Below are 18,915 nucleotides of genomic sequence, written 5' to 3'. Positions count from 1 at the left end.
AATTAAATGAATTGACTGCTACCTGTAAAGCCTCCATGCCACAGACCATTCCTATCCAGCAAGAGCAGGAGTAACTGGGATGATTGGCTTGTTAGTGAATAAGATATATCAGAAAAGCAACTTCTTGGGAGTGACCTAAACTATTTTCCAATTTTTCTGCTGGACTGATGACCCTGGAATTCCTGCCTTCCAAGAGGTCTTGATTTCTACTCACTTTCTACTAACCCAAACAATGCAGGTCAGCCTTTGTTAACTAGTCTCCAGCAGTGTCCCACTTCTGCGTGGAACTCTTTACAGTGGCTCCAGTCACTGAACCTGGTATCTCAAGTAAGAAAGGGAAGAGTGAAAGAGTCTGTATGGTTTGACAGTGCTGTCAAGCTCATCTATGAATCTGCTGTCTGGAAAGGTGCAGCTGTTCCTCTCCCAGCTGTTCCTGTTCCCAGCCATAAGTAGCCCAGTCTCCTGAGCTGGCTCTGGTGCTCACTGAACACTTCACTGAACCTATTCAGCTCACTAACTCAGCAGAAAAGTGTTCTGCTTTCTTTGTTAAGTTAAGCTCCAGTGAGTCCCAGAGCCACCAGCTGAGAAATGGCAAGAAAGCCAGGGCAGGTCAGTGGCAGAGAGCCATGGGTGGGCCTGGCACTGGTACTGCATCATACCCTCGGTTCCTGGAGTGCTTTAATATACCCGTGTTTATTAGGGCAGCACAGTGGCAAATGGCAGCTGGGGTGTCTCGTTCCAGGGAAAGGGATTCAGGTACAGGAGATCTGATTCAGCTCCTGGTTCCACCATGTCACCACCCGTGCCTAAGTCTCTTTGTAACACAAAGATCTGAGTTCTTTTGTAAACTGATTTGAAGCTGACTACCAAAAACAACCTCAAAATTTAGCCCAAGGGCTGCTACAATCTCCTGCTTCTAAATGGTGTCTGCAACCAAAAGCTAATTTTACCTACTGTCTTTAAGGCAGTAGTTAAAGACCATGAAACCACACATCTCACATACCTATTTGTAAATACTGCTCTGGTATCTGCTATGTTTGGAGCAGGACTGACTGGAGGAAAGGATTCTTTTTTCTTGCAGGCCTGCAGTTAGTGCTCAATTAGCATGAGCTGAATTTCAGGCTGTGGGAGGTTTTTGTTTGAATGTTCTCTTTGAACCATCTAAACCTCCTCCTGCTGGAGGTTTTGCAAGCACGAGGGGCTCTCCGCAGCTTCCTTTCGTCCGGCTGTCACACTGGATCTGTAAAGCAAGCAGCCAAAGCTTTGTCCGCCTTCTCCTTGGCACAGTGAAGAGGAAGCTCAGGGGCAAATTATGTGAAAGAGCTGCCATTCCTTTAGCACTCTCGTATCCAGCCACTGCCAAGCGTATCCGAGTTGAACACACAGACTGAGGGGGACCGGGAACAGCTGGAAGACTTGCCAGGCCGAACATGCTCCTCTGCCTCTCCCTGTTGGTGTGTGCTGGTCCCTCAGAGAAGTGCCCTGCCCTGTACTGTGTTGGAACTGCCCTCTTCCCCATTTCATCCAGCCATGCCCTCCCCTTCCTGCATCTTGGCTGCACTGCACAGCTTCTCCACCTCCTGATCTGAACGTTGGCGTCTTCTCTCTCGCCCTCACTCATGTTCTTCTTCCTGCCCATGTCGCTGCTGTTTGCGACGATACACCAATATGTGGTTCTAACATCTGGATTCAGGCATCTTCTGGGCCTCCTGATTCTTACAGCAGAGCATGAATTGACACATATAAACCTCCAGTGGTTTATAGAATAGTGGTGGAGGTATCTCAGATAGGAAGTGTGCAGTGGCAGGATGGCCTGAGCAAGGGGGTGACAAGGTCAGAATTTACCTTTCAGGATTACAGGCTCATTTCACGCAGGACTTTGTCCTTGCTGCTCTGCAACAACCAGCTCCTTTGCTTGTTTTTAGCTGAATTCCTAGCAGAATTCCACAGGAACTGCAGTTGGCACTAAATCGATTCCTTCTCAGCAGTCAGCACAGACATTTTTCATGATCAAATATTTCACACTCACTCCAACAAACCAACCTGCTCTCCTCCTCAAGCAAAGTTCTAGAAAAGGACCCTACTTTTGTAAAAAAATAAAAGAAATTAAAATTGCTCATTTCCATGGTCACACTTAAGATTTTTTCCAACTTTTGCTTTAGTCAAAGTGCTGGGAATGCCTTTAAATTTAGGTTTCTGAACTCAGTTTATCAATGCTGGTCTTGATTCATGAAAAGATTCCAGTTGCTTGGTTTGGGTCCTGGGTCTCAGATAAAAACATGCTCCGATAAAGACTTAGACATGCTTTCTTTCAAATCCAGTGTCAGTGTTGTTCCTAGATCTCCCTCTTTCATTCAGCTGGTATTGACCAGACAGCTCCACGGCAGAGAGAGGAAGTGGATATCTATCTCTAAGGGTCACTGGTCCTCATTGACACTGCTCTGTTTTCCTTCCTCTCTGCTCTACAGTCTCTTGGGAGACCTGCACTGTCTTCTCATCCCTGTCCCAAGTCAGCTGTTCCTAAGAACCCGAGGGAACATGGTCTTTCTCCCCTTCTCCTTCCAAAGACACACCCTTCTGCTTGATAGTAGCTATATGAACAGCAGAAGAGGGTACTCCACTGTCTTTCAGTCTGATTTCCTGTTATTCAGATGCTTGTTCTTTTCTGCAAATCCATTGTTTGTTTTTTTCCGTATCATAGAATGCACTTTGCATGGCACACTGAAGGCAAGTTTGAAGTAATTCTGCACAATAAGGAACTATTATTTCCCTTCTCTGTATCTGACAAAAGAGGACACTGAGGCATGGACTGCCTCGCTGAATTGCCCACAGGAGTCCCTGATCTCATTCCCAGGTACAGCAAGGAAGTCTCCTTTCACAGGATTAGTCCATCTCAAGGTATAAACACATGTTCATGGCCTTTCCCTTTATTTCCTCTTTTCTGCACTGCATCTCATTTAAACAAGACAGCAGATCATATTTGCACTGGTCTATCAAAGTGAACCTTAGTACTTCTTTGGAGTTAACTCTTTGCATGTTCTTATTTAGGTGCCCGTAGTTCTTTTTCTTTGTTGACCAGGGACCATTTTTTCATTGGAGACTAGCCACAGGAATGCGAGTTTTGGCTGATTCCCCACTTTCTGCTGGGCTTTGCAGTGGTGTGAAGTTTCCTCTGTGTTGGTAGGTTACCCAGAGGGACTGCTGCTAAAGGTTCGAAGATTTGGAGTCTGTCCAGATCCGGTTGGCTACTATTTTCCTTAGTGGACATTCACTGCTTTTACAAACAGAACAGTAACATTGGAGTGTCTTGTTTTGCACTTCTGTCACTCAAGTTCCTCTGGTCAGCAGAGGACAAACAGCGCAAGCTGTAGACAGAGCTCCCTCATTGCTTGCTGTGGAATCTGAAATTCTTTATTTCTGTGAGTAACTGCTTGGTAAGACTGTACGAAGAGACTGCAGGATCAAATTGTCAAGATATGATTTTATGCTGCCTTCAATTTCAGGTGACTGTTGACATCCCAGAAGCAGAACATAAAATATCAACAAATTATTTGTCTTCGGTCTTGTTTCCAGTCCCTCCAGTTGTTCCTTTCCGCCATCTTGATAGCACTTGCCACCCTCTCAGTAGCGCCATAACTTCTGGTTCTGTACTGTAGACCAAATCACTGAAATGAGCAACACAAAAAATCGCCTTCCAAGTTAACCTTTCCGGGTTATTTTTAACCCGGATCGCAGACAGACGGTCCCTCACAAAATAGCGGGCAGTCGAACGCCGCCACTCGTGCCTGCGCAGACCTTCGTTTTGGGGAGCCCCCTCCGTGGCTTTAACTCTTTGCTTCCCGGAGGGGCTCAGCCCTTGCTCGCCCGGTGCAGACGAGCGGGCGATGACCCCCGGCACCGCCAGCCCCTCCCGAGCGCGCAGCGCCTGGGCGATCCCTGGGCCGCAGCTTTCCGCGGCGCCTCTTTGGAACCGTCCCAGGCGGAGCCGCAGGCGGACGCGCAGCCCTCGGGCAGCTCTCCCCGTTCACGGGGCTCTGCAGGGGGACGCAAGGGGCGGGAAACGCGTGCTACGCCCCGGTGATGGAGCGGGCCGGCGGGCTGGGACTTGTGAGGGCAACTGCCGGGCGTGGGGAGGGACGGAGGGACTCGCGGGGCTGGCGGATGAGCTACCGGCGGCTCTCGGGCGGCTCGCTCGCTCCTGGTCCGCGCCTGCACCGCTACCGGCGGCCGGTGCCCTGAGGGCGGGAGCGGCGGGCCCGGTGCCCTGAGGGCGGGAGGAGCGGGGCCGGTGCCCTGAGGGCGGGAGAGGCCGGCCCCCGTCAGGGCGCGGGCGGGCCCGGTGTCCCGTCAGGGCGCGGGCGGGTCGTGTCGCCCCCCGCCATGTCCCTCCCGCCGCGGCCCCGCCGCCCCGTACTTAAGGCGGCAGCGGCGGGCGCTGCTCCTGCCGGCGCCCTGAGCGTGTATCCCCGCAGAAGATGGCCCCGGCGTGCTTGCGGCCCCTCCTGAGGTACCGGTCCTTCGCCATCCTCTTCCTCACGCCGCTGCTGCTGCTGCCGCTGCCGGTCGCTGTGCCGACGCGGGTAAGTGCCTGGGGGGAAGAGTCCCCCAGCTCCGTCCCCTGCTGCCCGCCAGGCGCCCCCCGTCCCCAGCTCCATCCCCTGCTCCCCAGGAACCCCGGTCCCGGCCCGCCCCCCGCCCTGGCGGCCGGGCACCGTCCTGCTCGCCTGCCCGGCGCAGGGCCGTGCCCACACCGCCCGAGCCGCCTGAGCAGGCGGTGCCCGACCCCCGCCACGGCAGCGCCCGTGCCACGGCGGGCTGAGGCGGGTCCTTCCCGCCACCCCGAGCGTGTCTGCAGGCCCGGGCTGGGGCAGGTGTGGGGCAGGTGTCGCCCGGGCGGCCCCGGGGCGCTGCCGCTGCGCAGCCGGACTGGCGGAAGCAGCTCTGTGCCCATCGCTGCTCATCCTGACCTTGTGCCACTGCCAGGACCCGGGGCTGCTACGGACCCAGCCCGCCTTGCAGACTAATGCCATTCTTTTTGGGCCAGGGATGAGGACATTCATAACTGGCCTGCACATCTCGAATTGTGGCTTGCATTATCTAGTAACGACGGCAGTGGACTGAAAGACGGGGCTCCAGGGCTTTCCAGCTTATTCTGCTGCGCAGGCTCTGAGATACTTCAGGAGTGTTGCTCAGTGACATTCTTCCTCAGTGACAGTTAACAGGGTTTCAAATGCAATACCCTCGAATTCACATCCATCTTACTCCAGTGATGGTGGTGGCACAACTCCTTTGCTGTCAGTGGAGTTATAACAGCATAAAGTTGGAATAACCCAGTGGAGACTTTGGTCTTTAATGTCTTCTGCCATTCCTGGCAAAATGTGAAAGCTCAGCTTACAGTATTTTAGCCTACTAGAGCTTTAGAGGCTATTCTAATACAAAAAACAGTCTTTCTTCAGAGTGGCCTGTATTGCTCAGTGTGTTTTAAAGTACAGGAAAATGTCATGCATATTTATACACAAAATTGCCAGCCCTTCTGGTTTACCTGTCCAAGTAACACCAGCCCTGTCTTTCAGTTGAATGCTGGAGAAAGAGGAATTCCTAACTGGCACTACTTTGATCAATACTGGGAAAAGTAATTTCCCTAAAAAAATAAGTACATCTTCAGTTTACCGGTATTTTTAGGAATATTGTGTCATCAGTCTAATCTGGGAAATCACCATATTTCACAATGGGAGAGTAACATTCCTGTCAGTAACTGCTTTTTCAGCTCTCAGTGAGGTGGATCACTGTGTTTCTTGCCAACTGCATGGAGACACCAAAGAAACATTCTGTGACAGTTCCCATAAACCACAGACAGATATAGGCAGAGATACAGATACAGATTTCATTCCAGATCTTTGGTGGTTTGAACTGGCTGTGGTTGTTGGAGTTAATTTACAAGCATGGTTGTATTTTTGAACTTCACATAAATTATTTACTCTCTACTCTACAAAACCAGTGTTTCTTCTGTATTGTGAATTTTATTCACTCAGGACTGTTGATCTGTCGTTCACACTGGCAACAGATTAACCACAGTCAGTTCTAGCACTTAGTTACTGTGGTACAGCATAAATTGTACCATGAGCTCACCTCATATTTATTAAGGGAAGAGACTTAAATAGGATCTGTCTGATATCCTTCAGTCTCTGAAGAAATATTTTTTTCAAAACTTGTGCTGTAAGTAATCTCCTGGAAACCTGAAGAAAAAAAAAAAAATCAAATTATTTACAAAGGCTGTTTTCTGGTTCTTAAGCTTCTCAACAAAATGAAGGAAAACACACCCCTATTTATAAATATCACCTTACAGCAATTTTTAAATGTCACTGTAACACCATTTATTTTTGCAATAAAGTCCCTTTTGTTGTATTAGAATAAAATCCTATAAACACATACTCTAAATGTGAGCAAATTCTGAACTACAGAACACTGACTTAAGCTTTAAACCACTGTTTACTGTTGGCTAATGAATGCTTGCTTCTCCTAACAGTTTTGAAAGTATGAACCAAGGAAGGCTAGGGTACAAAAATGCTTGATCAACAGTATAAAAAGACAGGTTACAACATTTATAGTCTAGGGAATTCCCTTAGTAGGTAAGCACAGTATGATCTGGGAAAGTAATTAAATATCTCTAATGTGCTTAGTCAAAAGTTACAAACTTCTAACTTGTTCAGCCATATAGTTTCTGGGCTCAGGTGTGACTTGTGAATTTCAGACAAGCAAATCATCTGCACTAGGAAATTTGGCCATCCATTTAAAAATAATTAACTCAAAATAGAAATGCCCAAATCTACAAACAGTATTAAAAATTCTTGGCTCCTACATGTGAAATCTGTTTGCCCCAACCGCCAAGAGGTAATTGCACGCTGCAAACTGTGTACTTACCTACTTGTGGAAGGTTTGTCCTTCTCACACCCTATGTTTTGTGGGGGTGCGTTAGAACAAACACGGTGGTCAAAAAGATCTTTTTATGCAAGTGGCTTCAGAACAAGTTTTAAAAGTACAAGTTTAAATCCTCATGTCTCTGCTACCTATTTCAGCACAACTTGTTAAGCGACAGACAGTAGAGCATTTGGGCCCCTTATAAGAGCTACTAATGTGTAGCTACCAATGTGTCTTTAAGAAACTTTTCCATGCTTAAACGTGTCTTCCATTATGTTGCAGGAGGCCAGATGTGCCTATATCATCATCATCATGGCGGTGTACTGGTGCACTGAAGTCATCCCACTGGCTGTTACTTCCCTCATGCCTGTTGTATTTTTCCCTCTGCTTGGAGTTCAGAGCTCTAAATCAGTAAGAAACTTGCTCAGTCCAGATCTGAGGCAGGGATATCCATTGGTCTGATCCCCGTCGGTGTTTAGCAAACAAGTCTGACAGGAGAGCTCCGTCCTGCGCTGCTGTTGTGGAACATGCTAAGCAGTGCTCGGAGTTCCTGCAGGGGAGGATGCTGAACTCAGTACGCGTTTGCCCACAATGTTGAGGGTGTGGGCTTGGGGTGGCAGAGGGGAAGGGCTGTTTCTGGGTGTGGATGCCACCTGTGCCAGCAGCTGGTGTGTTCATAGCCCATCCCATGGGAGAGCAGTGCCGACGTGTCCTCTGGGAGATTCCAGAGCACGGGGGACAGACTGCTGACAGGGTAGACAACAGCAAGTACCCCGTGTGCCCGCCCAGGCTCCCTCTGGCTGTTGGAAGGGAGAGAGGCCATGTCTGGGCACTGCAGCCCAGGCTCACTGCTGGCCCACATGCTGGCAAGGGCAGGTGTGGTTGCTAAAGGTACTGAGGAACCCGTTTTGGAGCTCAGCGTTTCTAAGACCTACACAATACTTTGAGCCCCTAACAATGTTTTAGGAACCTGCTGCCATTTTGTATTTTACTGACTCCTGGTGATCCAAAAAGAAGGTTCATCATGCACAAATTGCCCCTGCACTAGACAATGCAGCACTTAGAAGGGGATGAGGGTTCAGGACACTGGAGACAGCTGGAGACATGCCAGTGCTGGAGTGGGGCCTGGTGCAGTGAGTCGCTCTGAGAGGATGAAGACAAACTGTACTAGCAAAGCTCTCAAGAGGCTTGAGTTTGGGCCCCTGACCTACCTTCTCTCTTTTCCAGGTGTGCTTACAGTACCTAAATGACACAACCATGCTCTTCGTTGGGGGGCTGATTGTTGCAATTTCTGTTGAACAGTGGAATCTTCACAAAAGGATTGCGCTGAGGGTCCTACTGATTCTTGGTGTGAAGCCTGCACTGTAAGAGTATTACATTGCTTCTTCCTTGCCTCTGTCAGTTTAGCAGAGGCCTAGGGATGGCGTTTAACAGTCAGTAGAGAAGGGAACCTTAAAGAACCTCTGTACCTGCACTTACACAGAGTTTCCGGAGGTGGCTAGCCAAAACAGCATCTGGCTAAATCTTAGATGCTTGCCACTGGGGACAGAATGATGACAGATTTAATCATGTGCGGACTAAGGAGCCAAGTGGCTTTCTGGGATTCCTTCAGCGAGGTGGCAGAGCTGTCCTCGAAGGGAATGTGGCCCTTCTTTGTATTACTGGACGCTACATGCAGCCCTGTCTGGCCTCTGCTTTCTAAATCACAGTGAATACGAAGCCTAGTCCTCCTTTCTCCTCTCCTCTGCCTGTTTCTCTCTTTTCAGCCTCATGCTGGGATTTATGATAGTCACTGCCTTCCTGTCCATGTGGATAAGTAACACAGCCACCACTGCCATGATGGTTCCCATTGTCCAGGCTGTCCTGGATCAAATGGACAACACAGAGTATGATGTGACCATGATGGAACAAGCAACGGGGCAAACGAACACAGTGATTGAGCTGGAGGAGAAGAATGCATCGGATCCCGCCTCAGTGCACGGTGAGGGCCTATGCAGCAGTGTGTCGGCTCTGCTGAACCTGCTGCACGAGTTCTCTTTTCCACAGAAAGGGGATGGTAACCTGACTGAAAATCCCTAAATGCATGTCATTTTACAAAATGCCATCCAATTTTGGTGGCTGTCACTTTGTTATGCTTAGTGCTAGATCCCATGCAGATTGTTAGGTTCTTTCCTTCAGGCTGGGATCATCCTCCCATCATTTCCCTAGACTTAACTGCCTGCTCAGGGAAGTGAAAAGCCTATCCTGTGGGAAATATCATCCAAACCCCCAGCATCCCGCTTTCTAAAACCTGAGATTATCATTGGGGATTCGGCTTCTAAGCCATGTAGGAATGTTTGAAAAATTTTGTGCAAATGCAACCTGTTTTGGTTCTGGGGTAATAAATATCTCTTTATTGATCAGACTGCATGTGGAGGTGGGGAGAAGAAAGAGGAATGCTTTAAAAGCTACGTTGAAAGAGGAGCTGGTGTCATTTGACTCACAGCAGACAAACCACTCCGTGGAACACTTTAAGGTGTGACCTTATCCCCGTGCTTGACTCCACGAGGTCCTTCTGTCAGTGCTGTGGTTCTGCAGTAGGTTTCACTTGTTTTGAACCATGCGCGCAGACTCAGTCCCTCTGATTTCACTGCTCTGCTGGCTGACCTGTCCACGGGGACACAGTGTAGCAGAAGGGTGTTTTGGTGTGCCCAATGTTGCTGCTATTTGTTTGGATACACAGTTGAGATACGTGATCTCTGCTTTCTGTCACCTCATTCCGTACCTCTCTTGTGAAGGAGAGTGCCCTATGATTGTGCAAAGCTCAGACATCCTGTTCACGTAAGATGTGCAGCCCACAAGGATGCCACTTGGTTACAGAGTGACAACGAACAGTTGTATTAAAGATAAGTTTTCGTATTTGCAAATGCTCTTTTTAATGTTGATGATTCTTGAATCCCAAAACCATACTTCTGCTCTAAGACCAGTAATAATAATTTTGCCCATTTTCTGTCCACTTAGAAGATTCTGCTTGGCTTTGCTGGCTAATTTATTTTAACGTGTAGTGAAGGTAGTAAATGTGTGCAAAAAATACCCTTTGGTATTGTTGAGTTGGTTGTAATTGCCATAAATTAATTGTCCTGCTCCATTAGTCCAGTCAGACTTCAATATTAGACTGTTAACCTCAGAGAACAGTGGGCACAGCAGCAAAACTTCACAGTTGAATTAAACTGACATAACGTATTGATCTTAATAGTTATGCCAGGCAAGAATTTTTTTTTTTGGTGGGGTCCTTTCTGCCCATATTCACAGCTGTTAGAGCCAGTTGGGCTCTTGCTGTGGTATTGGAATAGTTCCAGTGACTACAGTATCTGGCCGGTGGTAAACCTCTCTGTGAAACGGGAAATTACTGCTGAGAAATTGTGGCACCGAGATGGACAAGAGCATCCTTGGATCATGTAGACCCAGACTGACAACCTCTCTCTTCAGGTCCTCATGAACACAAGTCCAGAGTATTTAGGGACATATCTGTGGGTGTTTTGAATTAAAATACATGGCATACAGAAACAGGAAGCACTGTGCCTGCAGACCCTGTCCTGAACTCTCCGCCTCCCTACCCTTACTTGAGACAAGTGATGTTCTTTGTGTCTAGTCATAAGCAATGGACAAGTCCCTGATGACCCCAGATCTTCCGAGGAAAAGAAAATGAGGAAGCGTGTGTGTAAGGGAATGACACTTTGTGTGTGCTATGCTGCCAGCATTGGAGGAACTGCAACGCTCACTGGGACGGGACCAAACATGGTATTGAAAGGCCAGATGAATCAGTAAGTCATTCTTGCTGTTTCTCTTACTTACACCACCTTACTGTTTCTGTTACCAGCTGACTAGTCTTAGGTGACAGTTTCAGTTGCAAACTATAAGCAATAACCAGTTAATGAACTGAGAGTGAGGAGTGTGTATGAAGTGATGGGCCTCATTTTTCTGCTTCAGCCTTTTTTAGGCAGCTGTGTGCTGGTATTATAGGTCTCCTGAGAAACTCGGAAATACTTGCTGGTAATCAGCAGTCAGCTGGTTGATCATGAGACACTGGTTCTTCTGCCTCCTCTTTTTCAGCAGAGGGACTGCAGTGAAGAGCATCAGAAGAATGTCTGATTAACTCATAAGCACACAGAAGAGAGCTAAAAATAGCTTAGCCTTGCCTTGTAATATTCCTCCTTGCTGTGGCTGTGGGAACTGTACAGATACTGTTGTAAAGGAAACAAGTTATCCACAAAATACTGTCTTTGCTAAACTGAGTTTGGGAATTGATTTAAATGCAACTTTATCTACAGTGGAAATTTTACAGACTCCCCAAGAGTCCCTCAACATTGCTTCCTTCTGTTGGGAGTACTTCAGCCTCAGCTGCCACCCTGCCCATCGGTGTTAACACCCAGCTGGAAGTTTGCTATTGGTATTTTTCCTCCAGTCATTATTAGTGGACACAGGGAAGAACAAAAATTGCTGTTCTTAAAACACTGGCTTCATTCTTTTGAGCCAACTAGCTACTTTGTCTTCTACTGAAGTGAGCAGAAGTGCAGCCAGCTATTAATTTCAAGAAAGACAATTCTTCCTCTCTTATTAGAATGAATGGGGAGGAAGAAATTGGGGTAAACGAGCGGGCATATTGGAAGTGAGAGGCACCTGGAATGTGGGGGAGATCTCTCAGCAGCGCTCATCTGACTGAGACCTAAAATCTCAACATGAGCTCCTATATGCATTAAAGCACAGGAGCTGAGGATCGTTTAAGTTCTGCTCTGAAATCCTGGGTGCCTTCCTCTTGACTTCAGTTAGGCTAGGGATGTTGCCTGTGATTACTTGTAATCACTTTCCTAGGTTTACATGTGTAATTGTCACTAGCACATATTAAAGGGAGAGTAGGTTACGAAAGGTTTGGACATTCATACAGAAAGCATTTTTCTTTTCAGGTTATACCCCAACAATAATGATATAGTGAATTTTGCTTCCTGGTTTGGGTTTGCATTCCCAAACATGATTCTGATGTTGGTACTAGCTTGGCTTTGGTTGCAGTGCTCCTTCATGGGACTCAAGTGAGTATTTAACTACATGATATTGTGTAAACCCCTGAGCTGCTGCAGATCAGCTTATGAGAAATCTGGATAAAACAAATGCATTGTCAAGTTAGTAATTTTGTTCCATTTCACAGCAACTTTTGAGGCCTGGAAACCTTCTGTGTTCGTGCAAATTGCACTAAGGCAAAAGCTTTATACATTCTTACTGTTCAGGCAGAATTGCCTTTTTATTTTTCAATTTCATACCTGTGAATTTCAACCCTAGGAGAGCAGGCATATCTGTTTTGCTATCCCTGATTCAAACTGGAGTTTTTCATCCCAGGTTGCTCCAAATTGGACAGAGACTTACAACCATTCATAGACCCCATTCTTCTGTGAGAACTGGCATGTCCCCATGAAATACGTTGACACTGTTGTCATTTCTTTGTTCCTGGCCTCTGCTGTAGTCTGTGTCTGTCCCCAGGAGTGACAGCTTCAGAGTGGCAAGCATGTTAAATCCTTCTAGTATGTTAATACTTACCGCATTTTCTTCTCCCTTTTTCTTAAAGCTTTAAAAAAAGCTGGGGCTGTGGGACAGAGAGAACTGCTAAAGAAAAAGCTGCGTACAACGTGCTGAAGGCAGAAATGAAGAAATTAGGCCCTATCTCTTATGCTGAATTCAATGTCCTCCTAATGTTTGTTTTGCTGGTTCTTTTGTGGTTTTCCAGACACCCAGGCTTTGTAAAAGGCTGGGCCGCCAGGCTCTTCCCAGAAGGAGAAAAGTAAGTTTTTAGGGTTTTTTTCACCCTGTACCCTCTTGGCTGTGAATCAGATTTCCTTGTTCTTCCATTCCATTTTGAATGTGGGGTCATTCATTCCAGCCTTATCTGAATTCATGTGTTTGCTGGGCTTGATCCTATCGCCTGTGTGTGAAAGCACCAACTGACTTGTTTTCTGACCGTCTGTACCGCAGTGGAGGCTGGAGACTGGAGCAAGCTGAACCTTCTAAATGAAGAGAAAATGCTGTAATGCTGGTCTCAGTCACACTGACGTACACGTTAGTGTTTTGTTTGTATGAGCTGCAATCAGTTGTGCTGTCATTTGAGTATTTGGCAATGCCACCTCTGAACAATAGCATAGAACTCCCTGGGAAATTGATTTGGTGCTTTGAGTGGCTCTTTGCATGATGTCTGTGGCACGTTAAGAACATAAAATGCGTGATGGGATTCTCATTCAGGCCATTTCTTTACAGGTCTTTCTTTGAGATACAGCTGTTGAATCTTGGCTTCACCACAGAGAAGGAACGCTGCTCCCGGGAGCCCTTGTCATCTGTCACTCGGGTTATTAATGTGTATTGTAGCTAGTTTCTTTTATTACGGTGTCTGTGTTGTGGCAGGTCTGAGAGACCTCAGTCATGAACTAATGACCCGTTCTGCTAATGAACAATCCCCAAACAGGATGACAAAGAGCAGTGACTGCAGTGCTGGAAGGCAGCCATCTTCTGGGAGAAAGTTGTCTGAGCTATATCCTCTTTTCTTCTTTAGGTATATCACCGATTCTGCTCCTGCTGTGTTTATTGCCCTGCTACTGTTTATCCTTCCGGCTAATAAACCCAAATTCATAGGCTGGAATCCAAGCATGTCTGACCCTGAACAGACTGAAGAAGGTACTTAAGAGAGGAATTGTAACACTGAAACAGCCAGCTCCAGCTAACACGGCAGAAACATATCCTGGATTTGCATGCAGTTCTCCAGGGTAGCTCACCTCCCTCAACTCCTGGGCAGGGCTGGGCATTACCCTTTCCCTGTGCAGGTTCCTCAGTAACGTGCATCTGCCTGTTGGGTCTTTCCTTAGTATCTTATAGAACAGGAGACAAAATGTCTTCCCTCTCCTAAAACATGTTCTGCTTTTCATTTCTCACTTCAGATATAAAAAAGCCATTTTTATCAGCCCCGCTGCTAGACTGGAATGTGGTTCAGAGGAAGATGCCCTGGAGCATTGTGCTGCTGCTGGGAGGAGGTTTTGCTTTGGCTGATGCAAGTGCAGTATGTCCTGACATCTGTTTTTCTCTGACTCAAAGGCGAACTTCCCTGGTTTGTTATCTAGTCCTGTATTACTGGGCATGCACCCAAAGCCAAACCCAGTAGAGATGTTCAGGTCTGGAGGCAGATCCAAATTAGCAAAACTTGGGAGGAGAGGTGAATATTTGGGCCTCTTTTTCAGGATCTTGTGGGCTCTGACAAAGTTTCTTCCATTTATCTTACCTCTTAGAGGCTGCTGAATAGTTTGGGATCTACACTGACTGGACAGACCAGAAAAGCAGCCTTTCTTATTTCTGTTATCATCCCCATCCCAGCCCTAGCTAGAAAAATAGAAGCATAGATAACACTTGTAAGATTTTCAGAACCATTTGAGGTTTGTTTAAAGGATATGTATCTTCAGATTTAAACCAAACCACTACTGAAGTGGTCAGGGAGAAAATCATTGTGGGTAGTTATCTTCCAAAATTGTGTACACTGGGGTTTCTTGAGCTTCTTGCCAGTGGCTGTTGCCAGGCAAAGCTCATGGTCTGATTCCAGGTTCAGAAATTCACAGAAAAGGCAGCTGAATTCCCCAAACAGGAAAGAATCTTGAGGTGAATCATATTGTTTCCTTCATCACTGCTAAGGTGCATCTAAATCAAAACAAGCCTTAGCTATCAACAGTGCCATGCTTTGAGAAATTCACATTCAGATCTAAGTTTTGTGGCTAGGTAGTTTTAAACCATGGGGCAAATTAAAGCTCTAGGGCCTTACATTCGTCTACATAGATCACACATCCATCATTAAAGCTCCAGAGCACTAGAAGCCATCAAGCCACAGGTTTTGTAAGCTGCTTTGAGTCAATCACTGCCTATGTTCCTACAACAGAGCATTCATACGGCATCAGCATCTTCAGAACCTTAGGGAAATGTGCCAGAAACTTCTGAGTGGTACAGGAAGTATTTGCAATCATCTCAGCAATAATTGTCTCTGTTTAGCAAATGCCATAATTTTGTAACTGAATTGTAAGCAAGTATTTGGGTTCTGGAGAAATCAGGAAAGTGTGACTCAGTATTAGTTTTTGTGTTTTGTGACAGATCGTTGTACTTTCCCGGATGGTGTTTATATCGTTCAGGAGTCATTTAGCATTATTTGGCAGCAATGTTACACATAACATGAGTTCCCTCTTCACGAGCTAGGGGTTCTCAGCCTCACTGAAAAACACTTTTTTTTCCTTATCAGAACTCTGGGCTCTCAGCTTGGCTGGGTCATCAAATGACTCCACTAGGATCTATCCCACCATGGGCCATTGCAACGGTACTTTCACTTATTATCGCAGTCTTCACCGAATGCACCAGCAATGTCGCCACAGCCACCCTCTTCCTCCCTGTCTTCTCATCCATGGTAAGGGTCCTGCCGGCCCGCTGTCCTGGCAGCTGGGGAGCAGAGTTAAGCCAACAGTCTCCAGAGGCAGAGCAATACTGTGTTTATTGTCTTGAACGTTGCTCCAGTGCTCATCTGAAAGGCAGCAATGAAACCATCCCCTGACAGTGGGCCACGACGGACAGTGATTTAGGTGGTGTTCGCTGCCAAGTTTATAGTGTCACACGTGGATGGGAAGGGGCAATGCGAACGCTCTCCCATCCGCCCTCCCGATGCCCCAGCGCCGGAGAACCCACCTCCTGGGGGGAGGCGCTGGCTGAGGACGCCTGTCCCATGGCTCCCTCGCTGCAGGGGAAGCCAGTTCAGGCCTCCTGCCAGGTGTGTCCCCTGGCCCTGCAGAAAGTGAACCGGGGCACTTTCCAAATACAGATCAACAAATACCAGTTGCTTCTGGTCACTTTGTATCTGAACCACCAACTCGGAACTGGAAAAATACCCAAAAAACCCAAACCAAACCAAAATCCATTAATCCCTTTGAAAGGTTCCTTCATCTTCATGGTTTTAGGCTAGAATACAGAAAGTAGTAGTCCTGATTATTTGAAATGTGTAATTTTCCATCAGAAGCCAGAACAATTAAAAAATGTATGGAGGACATCCTGGTAAGTTTTGCTGCCTTTGCTGAGCAGAAATGAAATTGTAGCAAAAAGGCAAAAACAGGTTACTTTGTTCATTAATTTGGAAAATTCTAGATCATTTCATCGAAGTAAAATTATCTCAATCAAGGGTGCTGAGCTATTAGTGACTTAAATTGGCACTGAAGTTCTGAGTGCCTCAGAGTTTATGTAACGTCTAACAGTGTTACTCCACATACCTAGTCATTATAATCCCATCCCTGTGTTATCCTGGCAGAAGTGTGGTCTGAGGTCAAAGAAAAGATAGTTGGATAAATTTGACCAGAACTCCAAATTATACCATAGAGTAAAGCAAACAACAAGAAGGAATCAACATTGGTTTTAAGTTTTGTGGGAAAGGAAAGGAGGCAAAGTCAGCTTTAAGCATGTGTGGATTTCAGAATGAAATGCTTGTGAACTGCTCTGGTGCAATAATACCAGGAAACGAGAGGAGCCCGTGTGCCCCAGTGGACTGGGAAACGTCCTTTATGCTTCTTTTTTGGCACACCTGCAGTGCCACCTTCTCTCCGTTTCATCACAGGCTGCATCTGTCAGGATCCACCCCTTGTATGTTATGCTGCCCGGCACTCTCAGCGCTTCTTTTGCCTTCATGTTACCTGTTGCAACACCGCCGAACGCGATCGTGTTCTCCTATGGCCACATCCGTGTTTTGGATATGGTAAGATGATCCTTTCCTGGTCTCTTATCTGAAGCTCTCCATTGCCTTTATCCTGAAATGTGGTGAGAATTTACTTTTCTTAGCTGAGTGTTTCCAAAGTACCCAGAAGCTCTTACGGGCTGTCACTACCACCTCATGCCCCTCGCTCGTGCGGTGTTAGTGCTGCAGGGAAGGTTTGATCCCTGGAGCAGCAGTCCCATTCCACAGGCATGGGCAGACATGCAGCCCAGCCCGATTGGACTTACAAACTGAGGAGTCGTAAATCTCTTAATGACTGAAGGGTTAAAATGTGGTCAGTGCTTTCCAGTCTTCTGGGGCTTTGGCGAGTGCAGCCGAAGCCTTGTTTCCCCCGCAGCTGAAAGCAGAAGGTAACGATCAGTTGCCCTAGGCTCTGCTCCTCTGATTGCCTGCCAGACCACGCAGCGCCCGGTCCTGTGCCAAACACCCAAACATCATTGGTTTTCTAACTGCAGCCTTGAAGCGGGCGGGAGCTGTTCTTTAACTAATGAGCAACTTGTACATGCCTTGAAGCTTCGGGACTAGTCACATACCAAAGTGTTCAAAGGCTTTGCACGGTGTGTTCCCTGGTATTTCCACAGGGCAGTGGGTACAGTGGCTATTTCTGTGATTTATTTGACCACGTTCCTTTCTTGTGAGTGTACAAACAGGCCTCGCTGCCCTTCGCTGTGCTGGTGTTTGGTTATTGTTGTTGGTTTGGACTTTTGTCCTCGCAGGTTAGATCTGGAATAGTGATGAACATCATTGGAGTCTTCTGTGTCACACTGGCCATCAACACGTGGGGAAGACCTATGTTTGAGCTGGACACGTTCCCAGCCTGGGCAAACAGCACAGCAAACCAGTGAGCAGTGAAGAATTCACGTGTTGAACAAGGAAAGGGCCCTTAATACTGCTGCCTGTTGCCCGAAGCCCTGTGCAGAGTCACCACCACTTCAGATCCAGCGCCAGGCGTCTCCTGCCATCTGGGAGTCACACGTCAGGCCAGGCATGAACCAACTCAAATTTATTCCAGTCGTGCTGGAACCAAATGTGCTCTTTAATTACACAACCCTAAGGATCATTTGTCTGGATCATAAGTGTGACCAGGTGATCCATTGTACCTCCAATCGGGGTCGCGACTTAGAATTTATCGAACTTTAAATAAAGAGAGGGTGGGCTGTTGTATCAAATGGTTTGAACTATTGTATCACTGGTTTGTACTTGTAAATCATGGGCATTGAGCACTGCACCCGAGCAGCGGCTGAAAACTCATTAACGTTACTTACAGCCACAACTCAGCAGCAGTGTGGAGAAATCCCTGCTGTCACTTGTCCAGCGAAGGAAGGGGTACAGCACGTTGTGTTTCAGTTGGGCCTTAATCGTGCAGTGGAATCCTTCCAAGTCAACATCCAACACGTTTTCCATTGCTGTGTTCTCACCCCCAAATCTCACTCCATCTAGACACCCTTATTGAGGGTTGAGATAACACAGTTCCATGCTGGTCATGATTCAGCTGATGAGTTAAGCCTGACTTTGCGTTGCCTGCACTGTGGCAGTGGCAGGGCCAGGGGCCTTTCCCTCTCTCTGCCACGGGATGCCGTTTCACCTGCCAACCAGTGCTTTGTTAGTGCCAGCCTGGAAATGACCAGTGACCTACAGGACTTCATGCCTGATGTGAATAGTCCAGGGTTAGCCCGATACGCCTTGTTAATTAACTCCGGAATTTTGGAATGGAAAGAAGGCATGAGAAAGGCTCTGACTGAAGCTCTTATAAAAATTCAGGGACCCAGACATCAGGGGTTGTGCTGTCTGACAGCAATGGGAGTTGTCATGGGTACTTTGGAGTTCAGGTCCTGTGAGAGAAGAGTTTTGTAGCACCTGTTTCTGTGAGTTCTGAAGCAGAAGTAGTCTGCAGGAGGATGGTGTTGGACTGGGTGTATTTGGCCAGTGACAGGTGGGTGCTTCAGCCCTGGAGTTTGAGTTGGGTGTGTGACAGTGGAGGGATCTGGGGGCATGGCCCGAGTTTTGCTGCCAGACTTGCTGGGCAGCCTCACACAAGTCAGTTCATCTCTTCTTGCCTCAGCTTCCTTTCCTGAAGAAGGTGGCATGGTACCTATCTACCTGGCAAGGGTGTTGTGAGGACATAGGGGTCACATTCTGCACCCACGGTGATTCCCCACCTCATGGTAAAGGGTGCAAGGTAGAAGTTACAGCGCCAG

At 47.3% G+C, this 18,915-nt stretch overlaps 1 protein-coding gene across 2 annotated transcripts; it reads left to right on the top strand.

Moving 5' to 3' along the window:
• Positions 1 to 4,145: 4,145 nt before the first annotated feature.
• Positions 4,146 to 18,080, top strand: SLC13A5 (solute carrier family 13 member 5). 2 transcript variants are annotated; one of them, XM_074922714.1, is made up of 12 exons: positions 4,147 to 4,580; positions 7,201 to 7,329; positions 8,146 to 8,282; positions 8,685 to 8,899; positions 10,550 to 10,721; positions 11,862 to 11,984; positions 12,515 to 12,727; positions 13,490 to 13,611; positions 13,872 to 13,990; positions 15,209 to 15,370; positions 16,562 to 16,699; positions 17,434 to 18,080. In XM_074922714.1, exons 1-12 carry the CDS (start codon positions 4,476 to 4,478, stop codon positions 17,560 to 17,562), a joined length of 1,764 nt encoding a protein of 587 aa, XP_074778815.1. In that variant the 5' UTR covers positions 4,147 to 4,475; the 3' UTR covers positions 17,563 to 18,080. The 2 variants fall into 2 exon arrangements, with proteins under 2 accessions (XP_074778816.1, XP_074778815.1); XM_074922715.1 differs by lacking the exon at positions 13,872 to 13,990 and having other exon boundaries at positions 4,146 to 4,580; positions 17,434 to 17,566.
• Positions 18,081 to 18,915: the final 835 nt, after the last annotated feature.

This window comes from Athene noctua, chromosome 19 (genome assembly GCF_965140245.1).
Source record: "Athene noctua chromosome 19, bAthNoc1.hap1.1, whole genome shotgun sequence".
Classification (NCBI taxonomy): domain Eukaryota; kingdom Metazoa; phylum Chordata; class Aves; order Strigiformes; family Strigidae; genus Athene; species Athene noctua.
This window is presented reverse-complemented; position numbering and strand designations above follow the sequence as displayed.